Raw genomic sequence first — 23,260 nt, 5'->3', positions numbered from 1 at the left:
TCAACATTGTTCACGCAATTTCCCTCCCGTCCCTAATTTGCCTATGCAAATTCTGTTCGGCCAGGCAGAGGGATTCGTCCGAATCCTGCTTAAAAAGGCCGAATCCCGAACTGAATCCTGGATTCAGTGCATCCCTAATTGTAACCTGCACATTACTTTTATTCTTTTTTTATTCTTTTCCTCTAAGCTACCCCCCCTTTCTGTAAACTGGGTAATTTGTTTACATAGAGTTCATTACCTCCAATGAAACAAACGCCTCTCTTCCAAAGCTGCTCATTATACAGAGGGCTTATTTAGTCACTAGTTTTTTTTTTTCTACTACATTCTGCTCCTGGAAAGTGGTAGTAGTTTCACTCTTTGCCCTCTTGGGGTGAAGACGCACACAGCTACTAGTAGCAGCTAATTGTTGTGGCTACATAATGCCAAAAAAATACCCTGCCATTGACAATACTGAGAATTAATACCCTGCCATTGACAATACTGAGAATTGCTTCTGTTAAAACACATGTAGTTTCTTAACAAACCAAATATTACTATTGTATATTTTGTAGCCTTCACTATTAGCTACTACTTATAGCTCTTGTGTGTCTTCACCCTTCGTGCAGGAGATAAAAAATGATATTAATTAAAACAAAAAACAACCCCTTTTTTTATTGAACTCACTTTGCAAAAAGGTGTATATTGTCCCTTTATAAGTTTTTTTTTTTTTTTTTCAATCTTTTCCTACTATGCCATGTGTTGTTTCTTTTCAGTGCATTGCTTCCAGTCTTGCAGCAGAAGGCTAAAAAGGGACCTCCCCGTCAAGCCAAGTATTCCATTCACTGCATACAAGCAATATTTTCCAGCAAGGAGACACAGTTTGCACAGATATTTGAGGTAAGAAATGCTATTACTTTACACAGGGTTTCGATGTTTTACCGTGAAGTTATTCCAAACTTTAAATCAATACTGCCATTTTGCTGTTAAATGAATTGTGTTATAGAGAGAGATTCAGATGAGTCCTAGTGAGTACAAGCATGCCATATATATTATCTTTACTGAGTGTCTGAATCTATGTTTAAAGAAAAGTTTTTTGTCATTTTTAGCCCTTACATAAAAGCTTGGACCCTGGCAACCCTGAGCAACTCATCACATCACTCGTCTCCATTGGCCACATAGCACAGCTTGCTCCAGATCAGTTCACTGCTCCTTTAAAATCCATGGTTGCCACCTTTGTGGTTAAAGATTTGTTGATGACAGATCGGGTAAGTTATCTATATAATTCTATTTCTTGGGGCAACATTATTTTGTGTGTGTCCTGATTTTATGGTTCATTTTAATTCATATACTGTATACTGAGCAGATGAGATTTTGGATGCTTCTTTTGTTGCCTAATACCAGTTGCATTTATTTGCCAAACCCCCTAGTAGGGAGGGAGATCTCTGAACTGTAACATTTACTGCCCAGTTTTGTATTATTTAATGGTCACCCATTTTACTGTTGATCTTATGAGAAGACGAAAGAAAAAAGGCCAGAAATGCCTGGTTTACCATCTATACTTTGACTTACAAACTTGTAATAGGTACATTATTAATTAGGGATGCACCGAATCCAGAATTTGGCCTTTTTCAGCAGGAATCGTATTCACCCGAATCCTTCTGTCCGCCTGAAACCGAATCCTAATTTGCATATGCAAATTGGGGAGGGAAATCACATGACTTTTTGTCACAAAACAAGAAAGTAAAAATATTTTCCCCTTCCCACCCCTAATTTGCATTTGCAAATTCGGATGCATTTCAGTATTCGGCCATATCTTTGGCAAAGGATTCGGGGGTTCGGCCAAATACAAAATAGTGGATTCGGTGTTACCAGTACCAGTTTAATTTTTGCCTTTGACCAGTCCTTGTGAGATTATTTGCCTTATTCCTGTTCATTGTGGATTGTGGACTAAAAAGTGTTACCGGTCTCTGAGCTATAGCAAGATTTCCAGTTTTGCTTAAAAGCTGACTTATTACGTCAAAAATGTGGCTGAAAGTAAATGCATGATTAACAAACTGTTTAAACAGGACAAAAACAACATCAATATTTGAACAGAGAATTCGTGAAAAATACAGGATATGCTCATTTTGAATTTGATAACACATGTTTCAAAGAAAGTTGGACACGGGGCATTTGTTGCATCACAGTGACAGTTTTTCTGATATTAAAGTGTAAAGTGTCATTTTTAACCGTCTAAATCAGCTCTGGGAGGGGTTGTCGCCGACTGTCCTAAATTGATACATTCCTTAAATTTGTCATTGCTGATCAGAACACCTGAGTTTCATTAGAGGCATTTCTTAGAATTGATACAATAGTTGCTAATACTCCAGAGATGCTGCTGAGATATGTATCAACTAAATGTTGCAAAATTGTAACAGTTCAGAATCTGCACCTGAATTACTGAGCTGTCGGAAACATTGAACTTTAAACGGGAACATTAAACTTAAAAAACGGTAAAAAAAAAAAAATAGAATGTAATTGAAAAAAGTCTTTATTTCTGGGGAACAATTGGAAAGCAATTAAACTGAAAAAGTGTTTGGAAGGTGAGCAACCCATTTAAAGGATTTCATCAGTTGTGGGGTGGGGTCTACTTTTCTAGTATTGTTCCTTGATGTGTTACTCAAATATATATATATATATATATATATATATATATATATATATATATATATATATATATATATATATATATATATATATATATATATATATATATATATATATATATATATATATATATATATATATATATATATTCAACATTAAGGATGCCTTCCCAGATTTGCAAGCTCCCCATACCATCAACTCTAATGCACCCCTATACCATAACTGATGTACAAGCTGTCCATGTCATCAACACAAATGCACCCCCATACCATCACTGATAACGAGCAGTATGGCTCTTCTCTTCCTCAGCTGAAAGCAAGCGGCGTCCATGACTTCCAAAAATAAAATTCAAATTTTCATTGGTCAAACCAAAGGACAGATTTCCACCTTGCCTCAGTCCATCTTAAATGAGTTTGGGTCAAGGGAAGGCAGCAGTGTTCCTGGATGATGTTTTTCTTGGTACATACAGTTGCATGATAAAGTTATTAATTCAATTTGTGGATGCAGCAGCAAACTGTGTTCCAAGACAATGGTTTTGGGAACTATTCCTGAACTCATACAGTGACTTCCATTAAAGACCCAAAGTTCATGTCTGTCCAATATTGGCTTTCAGCCTTGTCCCTTGCGTATAGAAATTTCTCCAGATTCTCTGAATATTTAAATGATATTATGTAATGTAAATGATGAATGGTTTCTATATTTTCCCCCTGTAGTGTTTCATACAGTGGTGTACCCTTCCCCGTGTTTGCTTCTCAGTGACCCAGTCCCTCTGGCATCAAGTCTTTTCAGCATTGCACAACTTTTACTCTCTTTCATTGCCCCTGCTTTTTAAACCGTGCCCCCAACTTCTACGGAAATGGTGCTGTGCATTGCCCCTTGGCTTTACTGCTTTTTCAGATAACAAGCTTTTCCCATGAACCATAAGTAGAACGTGTGCATAAAAGGACAGACAACTGCAGTGATTTTCTACAATAAATGGCAGCTGTTTTCCAGCAAAATGTGCCATAAATTTTTAGTGCTAAATTCATTATCATTTCCCCAGAACTCTGCAGTTTTTATTATCCTCCTCGAATCTGACACGTTATCCAGTCGATCATCTTTGCAGGCTTTCTTTTCAATCATATGTTTTTTCTTTAAAAAGGTAATATTTAGAACACAAATAGATTATGCAGACTGGTTGCCTTATTGTATCTACTCTCTCTATATTGCATCTGTACTTATCTAGATTTAACAGGTTGGTATGTAAATGATTTCTCTCTGGGAAGCTGTGCATTCATTCATGTATGTGTGTGTGTATCTATCTATAGATAGATAGATAGAGATATATATATATATATATATATATATATATATATATATATATATATATATATGTCATATATATATATATATCATTAACCAAACAAAAACCGCACCAAACAGGACTTAATATAATAGGAAACTGTTTCCTGAAGACGGCACTCACCACTCATATAGTCACTTGCTGGATGCTATCCAAAAATATTCAAAGCAGTCCATGAAAGCACTCACAGCGATCACCATCCAATCTGTATCAAAAAGTTATTTATTGGTGCATGGAGTATCCATCATTTTTGAAATTTATTTTAAGCTAAGTAGACAGGCACCTAAAAATTTCAGAATCCCCCCCATATTCACTGCAGAGGCAATCTGCCCTTGAGAATGACCGCTGCAGTGGGCCCAGGCTACTGTAACCTAATTAATCTCCCTGTCTGCATTGCCTTTAAGGCTGATGTCCAAGTGCTTTTCAGCCTGGATTGTTTCAGCTTGCTTGAAAAGTGCCTCCCCCTGCTCCCATTTACTTGAATATAAAATGCAGGCTAGTGCAGATGGAATTTTGTCCTGCTCTGGTTATGTTTGCTCTTGCTGAAAAAAGCACATAGTTGCTTCCACATGTATTTTATTCAAGTGTGTGGCAGCTGAAGGAGATGAATCTCCGTTATAATTAGGGATGCACCGAATCCAGGATTCGGTTATGGATTCGGCTAGGATTCTGACTTTTTCAGCAGGATTCGGCTGAATCCTTGCGCCTGGCCGTCCGAATCCTAATTTGCATGTGTAAATTAGTGGCGGGTAGGAAATCACGTGACTTTTTGTCCTGCCCATAATTTGCAAATGCATATTGGGATTCACTTCAGTATTCGGGCAAACCTTTCACCAAGGATTCGCTCAGCCGAATACCAAATAGTGGATTTGGTGCATCCCTAGTTAAAATACACAAGGGCTGACATTAGCCTTTTGGCTAAGGCCAGACGGGGCTGATATCGGCCTATGGAAAAACCCGGGCAGAGATATAGCCCTTACACTGCCATCTGCTTCCTTCCTTGTCTGCACCCAGGCAAACACAGTGGTTGCGGGTGCAGGCCAGAAAGGAAGCCAATGGCAGGGTAGAGGCTCATTCTCACCCAGGCTGAGATCAGCCCCCATCTATAATTAGCCTTAATCAAAATCTTAAAGGAATTGTTCAGTGTAAAAAATAAAAATTGATTAATTGATAGCCTGTGCAAAATAAAAAATGTATAAAAGCTGGAGTGACTGGATGTAGAACAGAACAGAACACTACTTCCTGTTTTGCAGCTCTCATGGTTTCCACTCATTGGTTACCAGGCAGTAACCAATAAGTGACTTGAGGGGGGGTGGCACATGGGTCATAACTAGGCTTGCCACCTGGCCGGTAAAAATGATGGTTGATCCCAATGTTATTAATAGGGGAAAAAAGATAAATATATAGGAAGGCTGGTGTTTTTTTCCCAGAAAAGGTGGCAACCTTAGTCATAACTGTTGCTTTTGAATCTGAGCTGAATACTAAGGAACAAGGGAAAGTTGTGCTCACCACTATTTTTTAAAACCATTAGGCGGGGGTGCAATGAGGCTGTGACCACAAAATACATATAGTCAAATACAAGAGTCCTCTGCACTCAACCCATTATCAATATATTTAAGACAGCGACATTTTGTGCATACTGCTACTAAAAAATGCCTTACCCTTTAAACAAAACAGGGATTGTTTGTCCATATATTGCAATATATTTAAGCTGGCCAACTACGTCAGTCATCCCATATCTGGCCAGTCCTATGCTCAATTTTATCTGATTCATTAAGAATTCTGTTGCTTCATTATACATTTTACAAAGGGACTTGGTTTTACCTGCAACTTAACTTGCTGCTTTCAAAGTAAACCTCCATACTTGGCTGCCCTTTTATTAGACACCAGTGGGATCACCTGACTATAGCTGGGAAGGGTGGGAGCTACAACATGGAGCTGGTCACTGCTCCTGTATAAACTATAACAAACAAGGGAAAGTTGTGCTCACCACTATTTTTTAAAACCATTAGGCGGGGGTGCAATGAGGCTGTGACCACAAAATACATATAGTCAAATACAAGAGTCCTCTGCACTCAACCCATTATCAATATATTTAAGACAGCGACATTTTGTGCATACTGCTACTAAAAAATGCCTTACCCTTTAAACAAAACATGGATTGTTTGTCCATATATTGCAATATATTTAAGCTGGCCAACTACGTCAAAGCCATCCCATATCTGGCCAGTCCTATGCTCAATTTTATCTGATTCATTAAGAATTCTGTTGCTTCATTATACATTTTACAAAGGGACTTGGTTTTACCTGCAACTTAACTTGCTGCTTTCAAAGTAAACCTCCATACTTGGCTGCCCTTTTATTAGACACCAGTGGGATCACCTGACTATAGCTGGGAAGGGTGGGAGCTACAACATGGAGCTGGTCACTGCTCCTGTATAAACTATAACAAACAAGGGAAAGTTGTGCTCACCACTATTTTTTAAAACCATTAGGCGGGGGTGCAATGAGGCTGTGACCACAAAATACATATAGTCAAATACAAGAGTCCTCTGCACTCAACCCATTATCAATATATTTAAGACAGCGACATTTTGTGCATACTGCTACTAAAAAATGCCTTACCCTTTAAACAAAACATGGATTGTTTGTCCATATATTGCAATATATTTAAGCTGGCCAACTACGTCAAAGTCATCCCATATCTGGCCAGTCCTATGCTTAATTTTCATCTGATTCATTAAGAATTCTATTGCTTCATTATACATTTTACAAAGGGACTTGGTTTTACCTGCAACTTAACTTGCTGCTTTCAAAGTAAACCTCCATACTTGGCTGCCCTTTTATTAGACACCAGTGGGATCACCTGACTATAGCTGGGAAGGGTGGGAGCTACAACATGGAGCTGGTCACAGTCTGTCTGTCTGTCAGTCTGTCTATTTACCCAGTTTTTTTTTTATACTGAACTGTTCCTTTAAGGTGGCCATACGAAGGCCATTGAAAGCAGCGGTCCTCGATCACAGGAAAAATCAAACCTGCCCGATCTATATCAGACTGATTTTTGGCCTGATATCGATCAAGGAGACCCGTCAGAAGCCCCCACACACGGGGCAGGTTTAAAAAATTCAGTTGGATCAAGGGCTGCATTGCTTCGTTGATGTGGTCCTCGCACTGGCCGCCTGCATTCCCAGCATTGTGATCAGATCAATGGGCTCCCTGATATTCTTCTGTCATTTGGATTGCTGCACTATTTAGTCTACTTAAGTGTTTCAATAAACCCAGTAGATAATGTTAAGTATCCGTATGGATTTTATGCAGCTTTGTTACTATTAAGAGCAAGGTACGCTGTTATGGTTTGTGATTTACACGTTCCTTGTCCTTTAACTGCAAATAGGATTTAAACCTCTAGCCGCACACACTGCTTCATTTTATGTGAAAAGCTTTACGGAACCCTGAAAATAGAGTAATTATGTGCACAGCTTTAGATCCTAAGTAATGTTCTGTTGTGGCTTTCTGACCTAACAATTCAACATTCTCTATCAATGTATTTTTGTTTCAGCGTGGTTTTTGGTGCACATTCCTTGGCAGGTGTGCCCAAGCCAGTTTTGTTATTGCTATTTTTTTTAGTGCTTTACATGATTTCTTATATGTATAAGGACTTGAAATGCCCTTTAAAATCATAAACTAATGCTATATTAGGTCTAGAGGCTCTAGCTTCATTGGAAATGTACACTACCCCTCCATAAAAAGTTTTAAAAAAATTAAAAAAAAAAAAAAGATCTGCCATATGTATCTATGACCACGTGAAACACTTTATTTTCTTTTAGCTTCCAGGTAAAAAGACAACAAAACTCTGGGTGTCAGATGATGAGGTGTCGACAGAAACTAAGGTTAAAGTAAGTCGTTAATGTTTTGTTTGTAACGCAGCTACTGCAATTCTTTTGAGAGGCACGTTTATCAAAGGTCGCATTTCGAATTCATGTGAGTTTTTAAAAGCTCCAATAAACTCCCATGAACTTGATGAACATTCTCCGGAAAAACCTCGAATGTCAGGAAGGGTGCAAACAACTCCAGGATGTCTCCCACTGACTAAAACAGCAATTCGGCAGGTTTTAGGTGGCGAATAGTCGAATTTGAGTTCTTAAAAAAAAAAAACTCGAATGGAATTTTAACAATTGCCTCGTCAAATTTGACCGTTTGGCCATAAAAAAACGCGAAAATTCGATTTTTTTTATTTCAAATTTTTAATTCGACCCTTGTTAAATCTGCCCCTGAGTATTTTGGCACCAAGGTCACTCAGCATTCAGTTTGGTGTTATTCATTTGTCGAGTATCAAAACTGGCTAGAAGTATATATGCAATTATTTACACACACTCTCAGATTTAAAGTCTTCTCTCTCTTTCCTACCTGTACCTTTTGATAAATCCCATTCTTTTGTTTAGATTCAAGCAATTAAAATGATGGTGCGGTGGCTGCTGGGAATGAAAAATAATCTCAGTAAATCCGGGAATTCTACCTTACGACTCCTAATGGCAATATTGCACACTGACGGAGACTTGACAGAACATGGAAAGCTCAGGTAATAGGCTGTTATATTTATGCTGACCTTTCTTTGAATGCTGTAAGGCATTAGAATCTATCATGCTCTGGAAAAAGGATCTTTATGTAATGTATATCTCCATCCCTTAAGTCTTCTTGAAAACATTTAAAGGGGATGTAAAGGCAAAAAAGTAAAATTCCTTTAATGAAAAAGTAATTTATCTCTATTTAATTAAAAAATGTGTATTGTTTTTATAAGAAACCTGACTGTATGCAGTGAAATTCTCCCTTCATTTACGAATTTAAAAGACCTGAAAATTCTAATCGAATTAGAACTGAAATCAATCAAACTCGGTTTGAGTTTTTTCTCCAAAAAAAAACTCAAATGGCAGGAAGGCTGCAAACATCTTCAAATTGATCCCTGGATGTCCCCCATTGACTTAAACAGCAATTAGGCAGGTTTTAATTGTCAACTCTTAAAGGACTAGAGTATGATAAATCTCAAAAATCAAATTCAGTTTTTTTTATAAAAACTCAAATTGAATTTGGATAACTCCCTAGTTGAATTTGACGGTTTTGACCAAAAAAAAAAAAAAAAAATCCAGAATTCGAATTGTCAACTCGACCCTTAATAAATATGCCCCTTAGTGTCAAAACGCTTATATTCCCTTTTTTTTTTTTTTTTGCACTACCATGTTCATTATAAGTAGCTCTGTTATTTTTACATAAGAGGTCTAGTATTTGTGACGAGAATTGTTTTGGCTTAATTTGAGTAATTACAAAATTGGTTGAATCAATAAAATAAAAGTTTGAATGAAATAAACAATTCATATGTTTCAAGTGCCAAAGAATTTTCGCTGTCTCAGTTGTGGTTGTGTACAATGTCAGACCGCAGCTTATTGTGTGCATGGGACGTTGCAGAAGCCGCCATATTGATTTTTTTTGGAGTTGCTGCAGATCTAAATATCTTAGTAAAGCTTCATTGAAAAAAATAAAATGAATTTCATGGGCTGTTCAGTTTCAGACTTTTGTTTGAAGATGAACATACCCTTTACCAGCAGTATTCCATTCCCCTAGGTGTGACAATGGTAGTGTGTCCATAAGCTGTATATGTATTGTTTTCTATATAAAGCTGATCTTATTTTGTTTCTTTCAGTAAACCAGACATGTCACGGCTGAGACTGGCTGCTGCCAGTGCCATTGTTAAACTAGCGCAGGAGCCATGTTACCATGAAATTATTACCTTAGAACAGTATCAGCTATGTGCATTGGTCATCAATGTAAGTACCTGTGCTCTGAATGCACCTGTTTCAGATCATTTTGACAAGTTTTGAAACCTTTCCCGGTTATGATTTACTTTATCTGCTTTAATGCATTTTACCAGTTATTACGGATACAAATCTGCTCATAAAGGCTGTCTTACAGCTTCAGTGTTTGGCAAGCAACTGTTCTCGGTTTTGTGCTTGTCTACCTGTTAAAGTGGACCTGTCACCCTGACACAAAAAGCTGTAGAATAAAAGTCCTTTTCAAATAAAACATGAAATCCAATTTCTATTTTTTATGAAAGCATTCATAGCTGTTGTAAGCTCATTAAAAATCTCAGCTGTCAATCAAATATTGTCTGCCCTTAGGCATAGAGGCGGGGCAGACAATTACTTTCACTTTCCATTCAGCACTTCCTAGATGTCACTACTCTCCACACATTCCCCCAATTCTCTTCACCATTTAATTGTGTAGCCAGGGCATGGGGATGGACATCAGGTCCCCCATTCTGGTGCACAAACAAGATTTTGAGATGATGCAACGCTTGCCTTAAAGCTATACTGACACGTTCCTATAAAAATCATAGGAACATGTAGTAAATGTTGCACCCGGAATAGTTCCCTGCAGACCGGCTGACACTACTAACAGATCTTCTGCGTTGCTTCAGTGACGCTGGGCTGGGGGCGGAGCGATCCTTTCATAGGCTGAAGTCCTGTTTTCATTCGTAATCAGCCTATGGAAGGATTGCGCTGCCACAGCCCAGTGTCATGTATACGGCACAGAAGATCATTTAGCAGTGCTGGAGGGTCGGATGAACGCAGGTTTGCGGAGCTGTGGGCGGCTTTGCAGGGAACTATTCCGGGTGCAGCATTTACTTGATGCTGACACGTTCCTTTGATTTTTATAGGAACATGTCAGTATCGCTTTAATAACAGTGTCCACAAAATGGCTCCTGCCTGCTTGCTTTAATTCTGAATTCCCAGACTAAAAAAAAACAAAATTCAAATAATTTATACAGTTTAATTAAAGTTCATTTTGCTTGACTAATGTGTTAAAATAGGATGATGAATAATTGTTTTTGGGTGACGGGCTCTTTTCACCTGTAAGATAAACAAGAAACCATTTTATGCCTCTTGCAGCCTCACTAAAGCCTACCCAATAGCTGCAATCCTGCTGCTATATCTGTAACTTGCACCATAAAATCTAAACGTAAGAATGCTAATGCTAGAAACAATATTTATTCCTTCTTAAATGCTATTTAAATAGCATTGTATCCTGTAATGTGGTTAGCACCCCCTAAGTGTTTTGTTTCTTCCATTTTGAATGACTTTGATATTCAGCTTTGTTCCATTAAATGCATCACATGATTTATTTTATGTTTTTCTTTTTTTGTCCCCCCTTATTTGTAACAGGATGAGTGTTACCAGGTTAGACAGTTGTTTGCTCAAAAAATTCACAAAGGGCTCTCCAGATTAAGACTTCCATTAGAATATATGGCCATCTGTGCTCTGTGTGCAAAAGATCCTGTGAAAGAGAGGCGCGCTCACGCACGGCAGTGTCTGGTGAAAAATATTAATGTCAGAAGAGAGTATCTGAAACAGCATGCAGCTGTGAGTGGTAAGTACAAGTGTCTGCTAAATTATACTATTTATAATTAAAGGGGAACTATCGCAAAAATTGAAATTTAATACAAGATTCCTGATATAAGAAACTTTCTAAATACAATCGATTACAAATTCTCTACCATTTCTGAAATAATCAATTTTATCTTCACTATTCCTCTTTCAGCATCTGTTTATCCTCATTGTGTCTTCATTTAGGAGTTGGGTGTCAGATGAATGATCCAATATATCTTATAGGGGCTCCTTTTTCCTAGATGATGTATTAGAGCTCACTCTATTAAAATCACCAGACATCATGTCTCTCTACATGCAGAATATATGCAAAAGGCAGTTATTTTGTTAGATTTTGTTTGTACTGGAATCAGTTATTTGAGTGAGCTCTAATACATATGCCAGGATAGGGAGCCACCTATGAGATATATTGGATCATTCATCTGACATCCAACTGCTGAATGAAGACAGAATGAAGAGAAACAGATACCGAGAGAGGAATAGTGAGTATAAACTTGATTATTTCAGAAACACTTCAGGATTTTAATTGTTTTTATAAAGTTTTTTACTTCAGTATGAGGAAGCTTATATTAAATTTTCATTTTCGCTATTGTTCCCCTTTAATGTTCCAGCTACCTTGGCTTTAGAGAGCAACATCCAAAAAGTTATCCCATTCTTGTGCGCTCTAATCCTATTGTATCGTATCTGTTTACCGAGGCAGCAATGAGGGACTTTTTCATCCAGTTCAAATTGGGATGATCCAATCGTTTGGCCCCTGGGACACTGATGATTTGGCCCTTGAGGCAATGATCGTTTCATAATCCGGTTTTAAGGAGACCCCCAATAGGAGTGGCCACATCAACTCATCCATATTGTTCTCTACTGACAGGATTTTCAAATCTTACTAATTTTCAGCCAGATATCAGTGGGGTGGGTTCCATACATGGGCCAATAAACTGAAGATCTGGTCTGGAGGTGCCGTGTCAGCAGCTTTTATTGGCCTGTCTATAGTAGGGATGCACCAAATCCACAATTTTAGGATTAGTCCGAATCGTTTGTGAAAGATTTAGCTGAATCAAAACCCTAATTTGCATATGTATATTAGACGGAAAGAGAACTAATTTTAGAATTGTTTGTGAAACGAAAAGTCACGATTTTTTGGGTTCGGGAAAATTCCGAATCCCGAACCGAATCCTGGATTCGTTGCATCCCTAGTGTATAAGCTAGTTTTTATTCATGTCAGTTTAGCCTATTTTAAAAAAAAATGTAAACAATTCATGTTTTATGCAAGTTAGTTAACAACATTACCAGTGCACATATACCTCGCCTGCATAATGGACTTTATTCACACTGAAGAACAGAATGGATGGGGTTGTTTGTACAGAACTCATTACCCCTCTAGTTAAGCTTACTCAATTGCAGAAGAGTTTGTGTTAAATCATAGCAGTGCTCTGATGCACAATGTGTTTTTGTTTCCCATTGTTTATTAGCCTTAGAGCATTGTGCTCCACATTTGGAAACATCCCTTATCAAGAAAGCACCAGGTCCCAAGCATTTGTTATAACAATCCCATACCTTGGGATGGGATTTACCTAGCAATGTCCCCCCCAAAAACAAACAAACATTGTTTGTGATTAAAACAATAGGCAAAAAGTTTGTCCAGTACAAGCCCTATTCATTGCACTAATGTTGTAATGAAGAATGTCTGTCAAGGTTCTCATTTATCCAGGTCGCGGTATATCTATAGTAATAAATCGACTGGACTTGCTGTATTTTTCTCTCTTGAAGTGCAGTTGATTTGATTTATTACTATAGATATGTTGCAATACAGCCCCCAATCTTGGACCTTGTTAGGCCACATTTTGTGTGTCAGTGACTCTGCACATGCTCAGTTTGCTCTGGGCTGCTGTTGAGAAGCAGGCAATTAGTTTTGTCTGTCATAGAAGCTGAGGCTACATGTATGATTATTAAATTCTGGTTTTGCTTTTAAGTACAGAACAGCACAAGTGAACTATTCATATTAATGTTTTTTTTTCTTGGCATCTCTAGAAAAATTGTTCTCTCTTCTGCCTGAATATGTGGTTCCATATACTGTTCATTTGCTTGCACATGACCCAGATTATGTGAAAGTACAAGATATAGAGCAGCTAAAGGACATCAAAGAGTAAGATTTGTCATTCCTGTGTAATTCTCTGTGCTTTCTTTAACAATCTCATTGTGCCTAGATCACATTTTTTTTTACCATTCTGGCCCTCTCTCAGGTGCCTTTCAGGCCAGTTTAAATATGTGTGTAATGTGTAAATATTTATTAATTTATTTTCATCAATGTATATAGCTCATTGTGTTTAAGCAAAATAAATGATCTGCCTAATGTGCATTTGTATTTATATTGTGCTTGTCTGTTTTATAATATGGGGAATCCTTTTGTGCAGTGATGCATGGTTTAGCCTAGCAATTGACTTAATTGCTAGATTTGAATTTACTTTAAATATAATAAAATTAAATTTTTCATGCGGGTATGAGATGTATTATCCGGAATGCTTGGGACTTTTTGTTCCATGCAATGGGACTTTCCCTAATGTGGAACACAACTTAAAGCCATTATGAATATAAAATTCAGATATTTTTAAATGATATTGCAGATGAAAACAAAATGCTGGTCCCTTGCACTAGAGTCCTGCTTGGAACCAATTTCTAAGACCCAACACCGCAGTCTGCGACCCAAACCGCAACCCGCGTATTTACCCACTTTGGTCCGATACACGACCTGCAACTGCCTTAATCGCAACCTGACCCGCAACCCTCCAACCACCATCAAACAGGAAGTGATGGTGCTGCAAACCAAAAGTGGCGTCTTTAAAAGTGGGCGGGACAGAAACAAGTTTTGTAAAACTTTAAAAGGAGCAAAATATAGACAATATTACATAAGATAAGAAATTTAGATGAGACCCACAGAACCGCCACCCAAATCTATACACGCAGGTTACCGACCCGCTGCAGAACTCTACCTTGCACTTCTACTTCTGACTATTCAAGGGAGAAGAAGCCAGCTGATTAACAGAGCTGTAAATAAACATGCAAGGCATTGCCAAGCAATTGCCTGTTTTAAAATGACACTGTCGGTGGAAGAAGCATTGCCATTATTTCGGCGTTTTCCATATAATAAATCCCATACCTTTTATCTTTGTTATATGTTGAGGTGTAAAAAAAAATGTCCAGAGTTTGTCTCTTTACAGTGGAACAATATAGGAATGATCTTCTGTGCTCACTGCTTGACATTTTAATAGGTGCCTGTGGTTCGTGCTGGAGATTCTTATGTCAAAGAATGAAAATAACAGCCATGCTTTTATTCGGAAAATGGTAGAATATATTAAGCAAACAAAAGATGGCCAAAACCCCGATGACCAGAAGATGAATGAAGTAAGATTAATGTTATAGTTTTTATTTTACCTCCCCCCTCATTCCTTTCATATATATATTCCAACAGGGAACGGCTTATCTGAGGAATTACCATCAGACCATCCTTATTGCTGCCGTAGGCCTAGGAGACGCAGGTTACTGGCACTGTTTTGTCCTGTGCTGCCATTCAGTAGAAAGTAGCAGTGATCGATTAAGGACAAACCACTTCTCCACCTGTCACTACTCATCATGTTATTTAATCACAAGCACAGCACTCCAAACCTTTGAGCATTTTTGCACAAATCTGGATAGTGTTCAGCTCCAAATGCTGTCTGACCACTGTTTTGCTTGCTTAGTAGCGCAGGGGACAGGTCCGGACTGAGAATTAAAATAGGCCCAGGCATTTCAGGTACACAGAGGCCCAATCAGCCCCCACCAGCCCACTAAATAGTGACTTTCTATTGCACCTTATAGCAGCCCCTCTGGCATTTGCCAGAACCCACAGATTGCCAGTCCGGGCCTGGCAGGAGATATCTTCTACCTGCAAGACAGACAAACATTCAGTATTATTTTGCAAATGAACCAAGAAGTTGGTTCTTGCAATATTCAGTGTTTCATTCCTAATTCAGAATGCAAATCAATGCTGAGCAGATGGTGTGCACATTTAATATCATAACAAATTCTAGAACGTTATTTTTCCATATTTTTATAGTTTATTGTACTTTCCTGCATGCTTAATATCAAGAACTGGCACTGTTGGAGCTCCAGCTGTGTAAGAATCCCAACAACCCAAGTGTTTATTTCATAACATCGATGGTATGGGATGATGGGGATTGTAGATCTGCTGGAGTACAAACTGCCCATTCTTTATGACACAGGAAATTGATTGAACATTGCATTACCGTACTAATGAGAGACTGTATATTGTTTTGTAGAAAATGTACACAGTGTGTGATGTGGCAATGAATATAATTATTTCAAAGAGCACAACATACAGCTTAGAGTCCCCGAAGGATCCTGTATTGCCTGCACGTTTCTTCACTCAGCCAGATAAGGTACATTCTCTTACATACAAGAACTCTTGTCAATTGGTCTGATTAATCTTCGTTATTTTTGGCATTAAAAGGATGCTTGTTTTTGGCATTAAAAGGATGCACTTATATTTAAGAGGGACTTGGCGTGTTGAAACTTTCGGTCTATCTGTAACCACAACAAATCTTTATCTGCGTTCTCCTGCCTGCCTCAGGTCAGAATCTGTCTTGAAGGGCAATGGCACGAGGGGTGATTTCAAGTGATTAGAAGCTCCATGGAAAAACACTCTAAATCAACCTTATCTTATCTTGACTTGCTTATCAGGCAAATAACTAGGGTTACGATCTCACCCCTTTAGGGCACTCTTTGATTACAGATGCTGCAAGTTGGCAAGCAAGTTCTTTCCCTTTCAGCAGAAAAAGCTAACTCTATCTTGCTTTATGGCAACTGTTTAATTTATAATCTCGGGATCAGAGCCACTGTCCGACAAGTGATAGCTGGGTAGGAGAGTGAGAGATTAGGAGGCTAGGTTGAGGCAATGTAACTGCAGTGGTTTAGACAAAACACTTAAAGGGATACTGTCATGGGAAAACATGTTTTTTTGTTTGTTTTTTTTAAAAATAAAAACACATCAGCTAATAGTGCTGCTTCAGCAGAATTCTGCACTGAAATCCATTTTTCAAAAGAGCAAACAGATTTTTTTAAATTCAGTTTTGAAATCTGACATGGGGCTAGACATATTGTCTGTTTCCCAGCTGCCCCCAGTCATGTGACTTGTGCTCTGGTAAACTTCAGTCACTCTTTACTGTTGTACTGCAAGTTGGAGTGATATCACCCCTCCCCCCCCATCTTAACAACAGAACAATGGGAAGGTAACGCAAGATAACAGCTCCCTGGTAGATCTAAAAACAGCACTCAATAATAAAAGCCAAGTCCCACTGAGACTGATTCCGTTATATAACAGCCTGCAAGAAAGTAGTTCCATCCTAAAGTGCAGGCACAAGTCACATGACTGGGGCAGCTGGGAAACTGACAATATGTCTAGCCCCATGTCAGATTTCAAAATTGAATATAAAGAAATCTGTTTGCTCTTTTGAGAATTGCATTTCAGTGCAGAAGTCACTATTAACTGATGCTTTTTGAAAAAAATATGTTTTCCCCATGACAGTATCCCTTTAAACTATTAACAGTTGTTTAAAAATAAACTGGTATAATGAAAGTGGCTAATCTGTAATTTTTCTATGACAAAATTTTGTTTATTGGTTATGTTTTTGATAACCAACCATAACCTTTTGGTTGTCCTTTACTTTTTCCTCTTCTAGAATTTCAGCAACACAAAAAATTATCTTCCCGCTGAATTGAAGTCCTTCTTTACACCAGGAAAGGTAAGCTGTTATGTTTTGTATTGCCTAAAACTCTCTATTTATATAGCTTAGTGGCCGCACACATATACAGGTACTAGGGCAATCAGCCTGTTCCTTATTTACTAAAGCAGGGGTGTCCAAACTTTTGGCTCGCCGGGCCACATTGGAAAAAGAAAAATTGTCTGGGGCCACACATGAAATACACAAACACGTTTGATTTGTAAAAGTAAAGGAAATACACAGACAAGAACTACAATGGCAGTTGGATAACCAGATGGAGCTATACACTGGAATATGGGACACCTGGATATTAAACAGACTTATTATTATTATATTATTATTACTAACTGGGCAATGGGCAGAGTCCCTCCTATATCCTTTGTGACATGACGTTTCCTCGGGAACCAAGCTGGGCCGCATTCATATGCATCCTGGGCCGCATGTGTCCCTCGGGTAAAATTGTGCTGAATACATCGTTTATTACAAGTTTTGAGCTGGGAGATTCTATTTACAGTCCTGCTTAGCTAGCCGGTAACCCAGTGAGATGGCTGCTGGTTCAGTTATTACCTTTTATATTGTTTAGTGAATTATTTGCAGTGTAAACTGTGTAATTTAGAAATAAATCTACAACATAAAAATCATGACAGAATCCCTTTAAGAATAGTGTAAGCATTCGACACTGCGCATGCATTATTTTAACCTAAGGTGATGTTGCAAATGCAGTTTATTTGTATGTGTGCAGGTTTGCTTTATACAGTTACTTCTGCCATGTTTAGACTCTTGACTATGGAGCGAGTTTGTTTAAAGGAGAAGGAAAGGTTAAAACTAAGTAAGCCTTATCAGAAAGGTTCATCTAAATATACCAGTAAACCCCCAAAGTAATGTTGCTCTGTCACCTGTCAAAAGAAACACTGCATTTCTTTCCTTCTATTGTGTACACATGGGCTTCTGTATCTGACTTCCTGTTTTCAGCTTAACCTCATTGCCCTGGGCAAGAGCATGCTCAGTTTGCTCCTCTCCCCCAACCCCTCCCTTCTCTACTGTAATCTGAGCCCAGAGCAGGGAGAGACTCAGACAGGAAGTGATGTCACACCACATTAATACTGCAGCTCCTATTCTAAAGAAACAGAGAGTTTCTAGAGCCTTTTTACTCAGGTATGGTAAAATATTCTAAAGAATAAATATAGCATTCTAGCTTGCACTACTGCAGCTAATCTATTGGCAATAAAATGCCTCCGTAGCTTTCCTTCTCCTTTAAGTTCAAATGGCTTCCATTTTCTGTGGATCTGATAATCATATTTGCACGTTAGACCCGCGTTTATTTTACACTTTGTGAAATATTTTATACTCTAAAAGCGTTCTTGTTTGTGCAGTCCAAGCGGTTGTATTTGCTTTTGGTAAATTCCTGCCTGGTCTCAAGAAACCAAGGTTTATAATGTGTTTGATGTGCTGAAAAAACATGAAATACCCACATACCAAACAAATTAATTCATAAGCTAATGACACGAGCCATGCTTTGCCTTTTCTCTGGCTACTTTGCAGACCTTTTAATATGCTCTTTATATTTTTTTTTCTCTTCTGTGTTTGCATTCACTTATTAATAGAGTAGCAATGTCTGACACGAGGGTATAGAAGTATAGGCAGAAAGTGCACCAGAGGAAACACTGGCATCATCATCATTATTGATTTATATATCTCTAGCAAGTTACGTAGTGCTTTACATTCATTTATAACAAACAGGGCTCTTAAAATAATGTAGCAAACAAGGGAAACAGAATAAAAATAGGATCAGAGGGCCTTGCTCAAAGAGCTTGAAATCTGATGGGCATGAGTTTTTCATCAATCCCACTATCCCAAATGGATTAAAAAGACTCCACCCCCTAACATTTCTACTATACCGGAGATAATCCGAAGAGTCAATGCCAACAGAACATTTGAAGCAAATGTAGCTTTCTTAGAGAACAAGGTATCGTGTCATTTAGAGATATGGGGAATTTGGGAACTCGGGTTATGCTTCCTGATCTCCTGATGAATCTAGAACTTAACCTACTCCAGACCTATCATTCATATTGATATTGGAAATATTGCTCCTTACAGCCCCAATATTTGCTTTTTCCGCTCTCTCTTTCTTTCTGTTCTCTGCTATGTCTGAGATATTGTGTTATAACTCTAAATAACAGTATTTCCTTTATTCTACTATTCTTTTTCTATCCCATACTAGGTTGTACACCTTTATCTTTTACTTGTTAAAATCCAAATAATATATTATTAAATGTTTTTAATCATAAAACATAAATTACCAAAAAACAATGACAGCTAATAAGTCTATGAGCTTCTTCTGATATTTTTGGCATATGGAGTAACCATTGCATGCAAACTTATTCTTTCTTCTCTGTCCCAGTTCTAGTGCTGACATCAGAAACATGCCCAGTCAGGCACTTTTACAGACACTTAGATATACATTAGGGATGCACTGAATCGCAGACTGCGTTCGGTATTCAGCCAAATACAAGCTATATTTATCAGCATTTGGCCGAATCCAAGAGCCTGGGTGAACCAATTCTAAACCCTATATAACTGGACAAAATTGGCATGCACTTTGCCGAGGGTATTTCTACCTGCACACCGAATGTTCCGGCACAGAAGAAGGATTCAGTTTGGGATTCGGCCGAACCCTGAAAAGCAGGGTTTGGTGCATCCCTAATGTAGATATAATATTAAGAGCCCACTCTCTGGTTGAAAGAACCAATAGTATTTCAAAACTTTCCTGTAGTAAGTGCTATGCATTGTTGGGGTACATGCATGAGTTCCACATGGGTGTGCACTATAGGATCAGGGAACATGTCAACAATGAAATTTCAAGCTCCTGCAAAATATTGAAGATTTTATGTTGCTGCTTTATCTTTCAGCCAAAATCTACTAATGTTCTGGGTGCAGTCAATAAACCCTTATCGAGCGCAGGAAAGCAAATGCTATCCAAGTCATCTAGGATGGAGACTGTAAGCAATGCAAGCAGCGGTTCTAACCCAAGCTCTCCAGGCAAGATAAAAGGAAGGTATGATCAGCTGTGTTTTCTTGCATTTGCTGTAACATTGTAATGGAAAGGAAAACTTTGGAAGAGATGCGGCACTGACAGTCAGTCCACTGCTGGGAAATGCTTATATGGCACCACAACTTCAAGTAGTGCATCTCCTACATTTCTCTATGGGGGTTTAGCGTTGAATTGACTTCTATGTGCCATTGGCTTTCACTCAAAAAGGGATTCCAGGTATACTAGTTATTGATTGGTTTATGTTTTGCTAGACTTGACAGTATGGAATTGGATCAAAGTGAAAATGAAGACTATACGATGTCTTCTCCTCTTTCTGGGAAAAAAAGTGACAAAAGGGACGACTCGGATCTCTTGAAGGTACAACAGAGTTTTGTAAAAGCATTTTGGCAAAGTAGTATCAGATTCCAGAGCAGCATGATAAAAAGAAATAAATATAATTGTATACTTTTTATAGCTGTCTACGTTAGCAAATAATTTGGTAGGTAGACCAATATACTCCTTGTAAAACTTTGTGTAATAAAACGATTCGTTGGTTGAATATGATCACATCAGCTCATTAGTTCACACCTAGACAGCCTCATTGGGGGTCATTTATCAACACTGGGCAAATTTGCCCATGGGCAGTAACCCATGGCAACCAATCAGATTGCTGCATTCATTGTTCTACTTGCAGCTGGCATTAAAAAGCTAATCACTGATTGGTTGCTATAGGTAACTGCCCATGGGCAAATTTTCCCAGTGTTGATAAATGACCCCCATTACCTGCTGCTCACCAAAGCATATACATTTTATACAAGAGATCAGTCTCTTTCCTGAAGTAGGCAATTACGTTTTTTTTCTGAAAAACAGGGATTATTGTATTTATTTATTTTTTTACTTATAGTCTGAGTTAGAAAAGCCAAGGCGAGGGAAAAAGCAATCTCTTATAGACCAAGATGACAGTTTAAGCATGGATGAATTATCAAAACCAGCACAGGAACCAAAATCAAGGACTGGTCAGCGTGGAAGAAAGCGAGCTGCAGCAGCTTCTGATTCGGAGGAACAAACGTGGCAGGAAAAGAGGCTAAAAGAAGACTTGTTGGAAAATGAAGATGAACAAAATAGCCCACCAAAAAAGGGAAGAAGAGGAAGACCACCTAAGTCGGCCAAAATGGCCATATCAAAAGAGGAGCCAACAGTCACAACTCCAAAAAGGGGAAGGAAGAAGGCAGTACCTGTTGAAAGTCCTCCAACCGATGAAGATGATCATCTAGAAATAAGTGAAGAGCAAGATTTTGAAAATATAGATCAGAAGCGGAAAGGCAGGGGCTCATCAAGGAGGACCCCTCAAAAGTAAGTGCTGCGCTTTCATTTCTGACTCTCCATAAACCCAACCCGTTACTGTAGAGCTAAATTGAGTCTGGTTTGTCAGGTCCGATTCAACGGATTCTCTTCTTGACACCAGTCGGCCCACACCACAGAAGAGGAGAGGAAGGCCACCCAAAACTCCCACAGTGCAGCAAAAGAAAAGGTAGATTTTTCACATTATGCTTTGTCTGATGTTTGTGTTCTGTATAGTGTTAAGATTTCGATTATGTTTGGGGAAAAATACATAAGGCTAGAGGTTAGAACAGGATAAAGCTCTCCTGTAGGGTTTGCACAGGCCCATCTTTTGATCCTGTCATTGCCCCCCTTGGCCAGACAACCCCTGATTAGATCCATCACATAATAGACCAAATTGGGAAAAGAACTGATCCTTTAGCAAAGTCACTGACCTCAATGGGGGGAATTCACAAAAGTTGTGATACAGAGACCAAATAAAAGTGGAGATAAAAATGTCGGATTTCACACCAAATTCGCAAACCTCTATCTCCACTTTTGTGAATTTGTCTTTTAAAACAGACAGTTTTCAGATTTTGTCTTTCATGTGACATTTAACGACATTTTTTTCTGAAATTGTCTTTAGCTCTTTCTAAACCTGTGAGTCAGCCATCACTTTGGGATTTCTGGGGGACAGAGTTCATTTTACCTAGGAAAATTATCATTTTTTTCAGGATATCCTTTCTAAATCTGCCTACATATTTGTGTAATTCCACTTCTGTAACAAGATATAAAGGTCTAAATACTAGAAATGCTATTTTGCATAATATAGGGATTTGTATTTTATTAGCTTAGATCAAGTGTCTTATTGCTGCTAAAACAAAATATATTGTCTGGGAGGCTTTACTTTTCTTTTAGATAATATATTCACTCAAATAGCTCATCTTGCCTCATTAGGCTAAAACAAGTAAAATAACGCAAGTTTGAGCTAAAAACTTTTTACATATTAAATTGTATAAAATACACTTTTTTTGTTCCGTTTTTTTTACTTGTTTAGTTAATGAGGCTTTTACACCTATAGGGTTAGACAGAAACTTGTGTCCTGACTATAAAATGCTAATCCCGATTAATATGCTAATAAATATCCAATGGGGCACCTACAAGAGGTGTGAAATTAATATTATCTGAACCAAAGCAGTGCAGTTTATTTTAGAATTGATATGACACAAGAGTCATACGGAGTTTTACTCAATTTTTAAAATGTCGGGAGAAAATGTAGTTTTTGCACAATTTTTATGTCGTTTGAAAGACAAATTCATAGAAGTGTCTGTAAACTGTCGGAATTTAGGCGGGTTTTTGTTTTTGAATATGGAGAAAGTATTTTACACCAATTAACTATCTCCACTTTTGTGAATTCCCCTATATCCTCCTGTGTACTTGTCCTCATCTTGCTATATTCCCTCCCTCTCCCAGCTCTAGGGACTAAACCCAGCACACACTGCCCTTTCTTTATTTTAGAATAAAATACTGCTTCGAAGCACAACAATTTACTCATTTAAATATTTCCTTTCTCAAGCCATGTTGGACGTCCAAGAAAGGTAGTAAGTAAAGAACCTGAATCTGAAGAAGAAATGGAAATGTCCCAGAATAGCCCAGCTCTTAGTGAACACCTTTCTAATGAAGATGAATCTGCAGAGGAAGTAGTAGTGGCTCCTAGTACTGTAAGTATTTT

General features: G+C 38.1%; 1 protein-coding gene across 2 annotated transcripts in view; it reads left to right on the top strand.

The window, feature by feature from the left end:
* The window catches only part of pds5b.L (PDS5 cohesin associated factor B L homeolog), a 74,539-nt gene that overhangs the window by 49,390 nt on the left and 1,889 nt on the right, over window positions 1-23,260 (top strand). For both annotated transcript variants that reach the window (XM_041581112.1, NM_001096189.1), the window contains 15 exon segments: window positions 753-876; window positions 1,086-1,244; window positions 7,795-7,863; window positions 8,410-8,546; window positions 9,663-9,786; window positions 11,182-11,386; window positions 13,432-13,546; window positions 14,670-14,802; window positions 15,717-15,836; window positions 17,136-17,198; window positions 20,087-20,232; window positions 20,481-20,586; window positions 21,113-21,561; window positions 21,641-21,739; window positions 23,105-23,249. In XM_041581112.1, the coding sequence (XP_041437046.1) occupies window positions 753-876; window positions 1,086-1,244; window positions 7,795-7,863; window positions 8,410-8,546; window positions 9,663-9,786; window positions 11,182-11,386; window positions 13,432-13,546; window positions 14,670-14,802; window positions 15,717-15,836; window positions 17,136-17,198; window positions 20,087-20,232; window positions 20,481-20,586; window positions 21,113-21,561; window positions 21,641-21,739; window positions 23,105-23,249 (2,194 nt within the window).

This window comes from Xenopus laevis, chromosome 2L (assembly GCF_017654675.1).
Source record: "Xenopus laevis strain J_2021 chromosome 2L, Xenopus_laevis_v10.1, whole genome shotgun sequence".
NCBI classification, from domain to species: domain Eukaryota; kingdom Metazoa; phylum Chordata; class Amphibia; order Anura; family Pipidae; genus Xenopus; species Xenopus laevis.
Note: the sequence above shows the minus strand (reverse complement) of the source record. Positions and strands in the feature narration are given on the sequence as shown.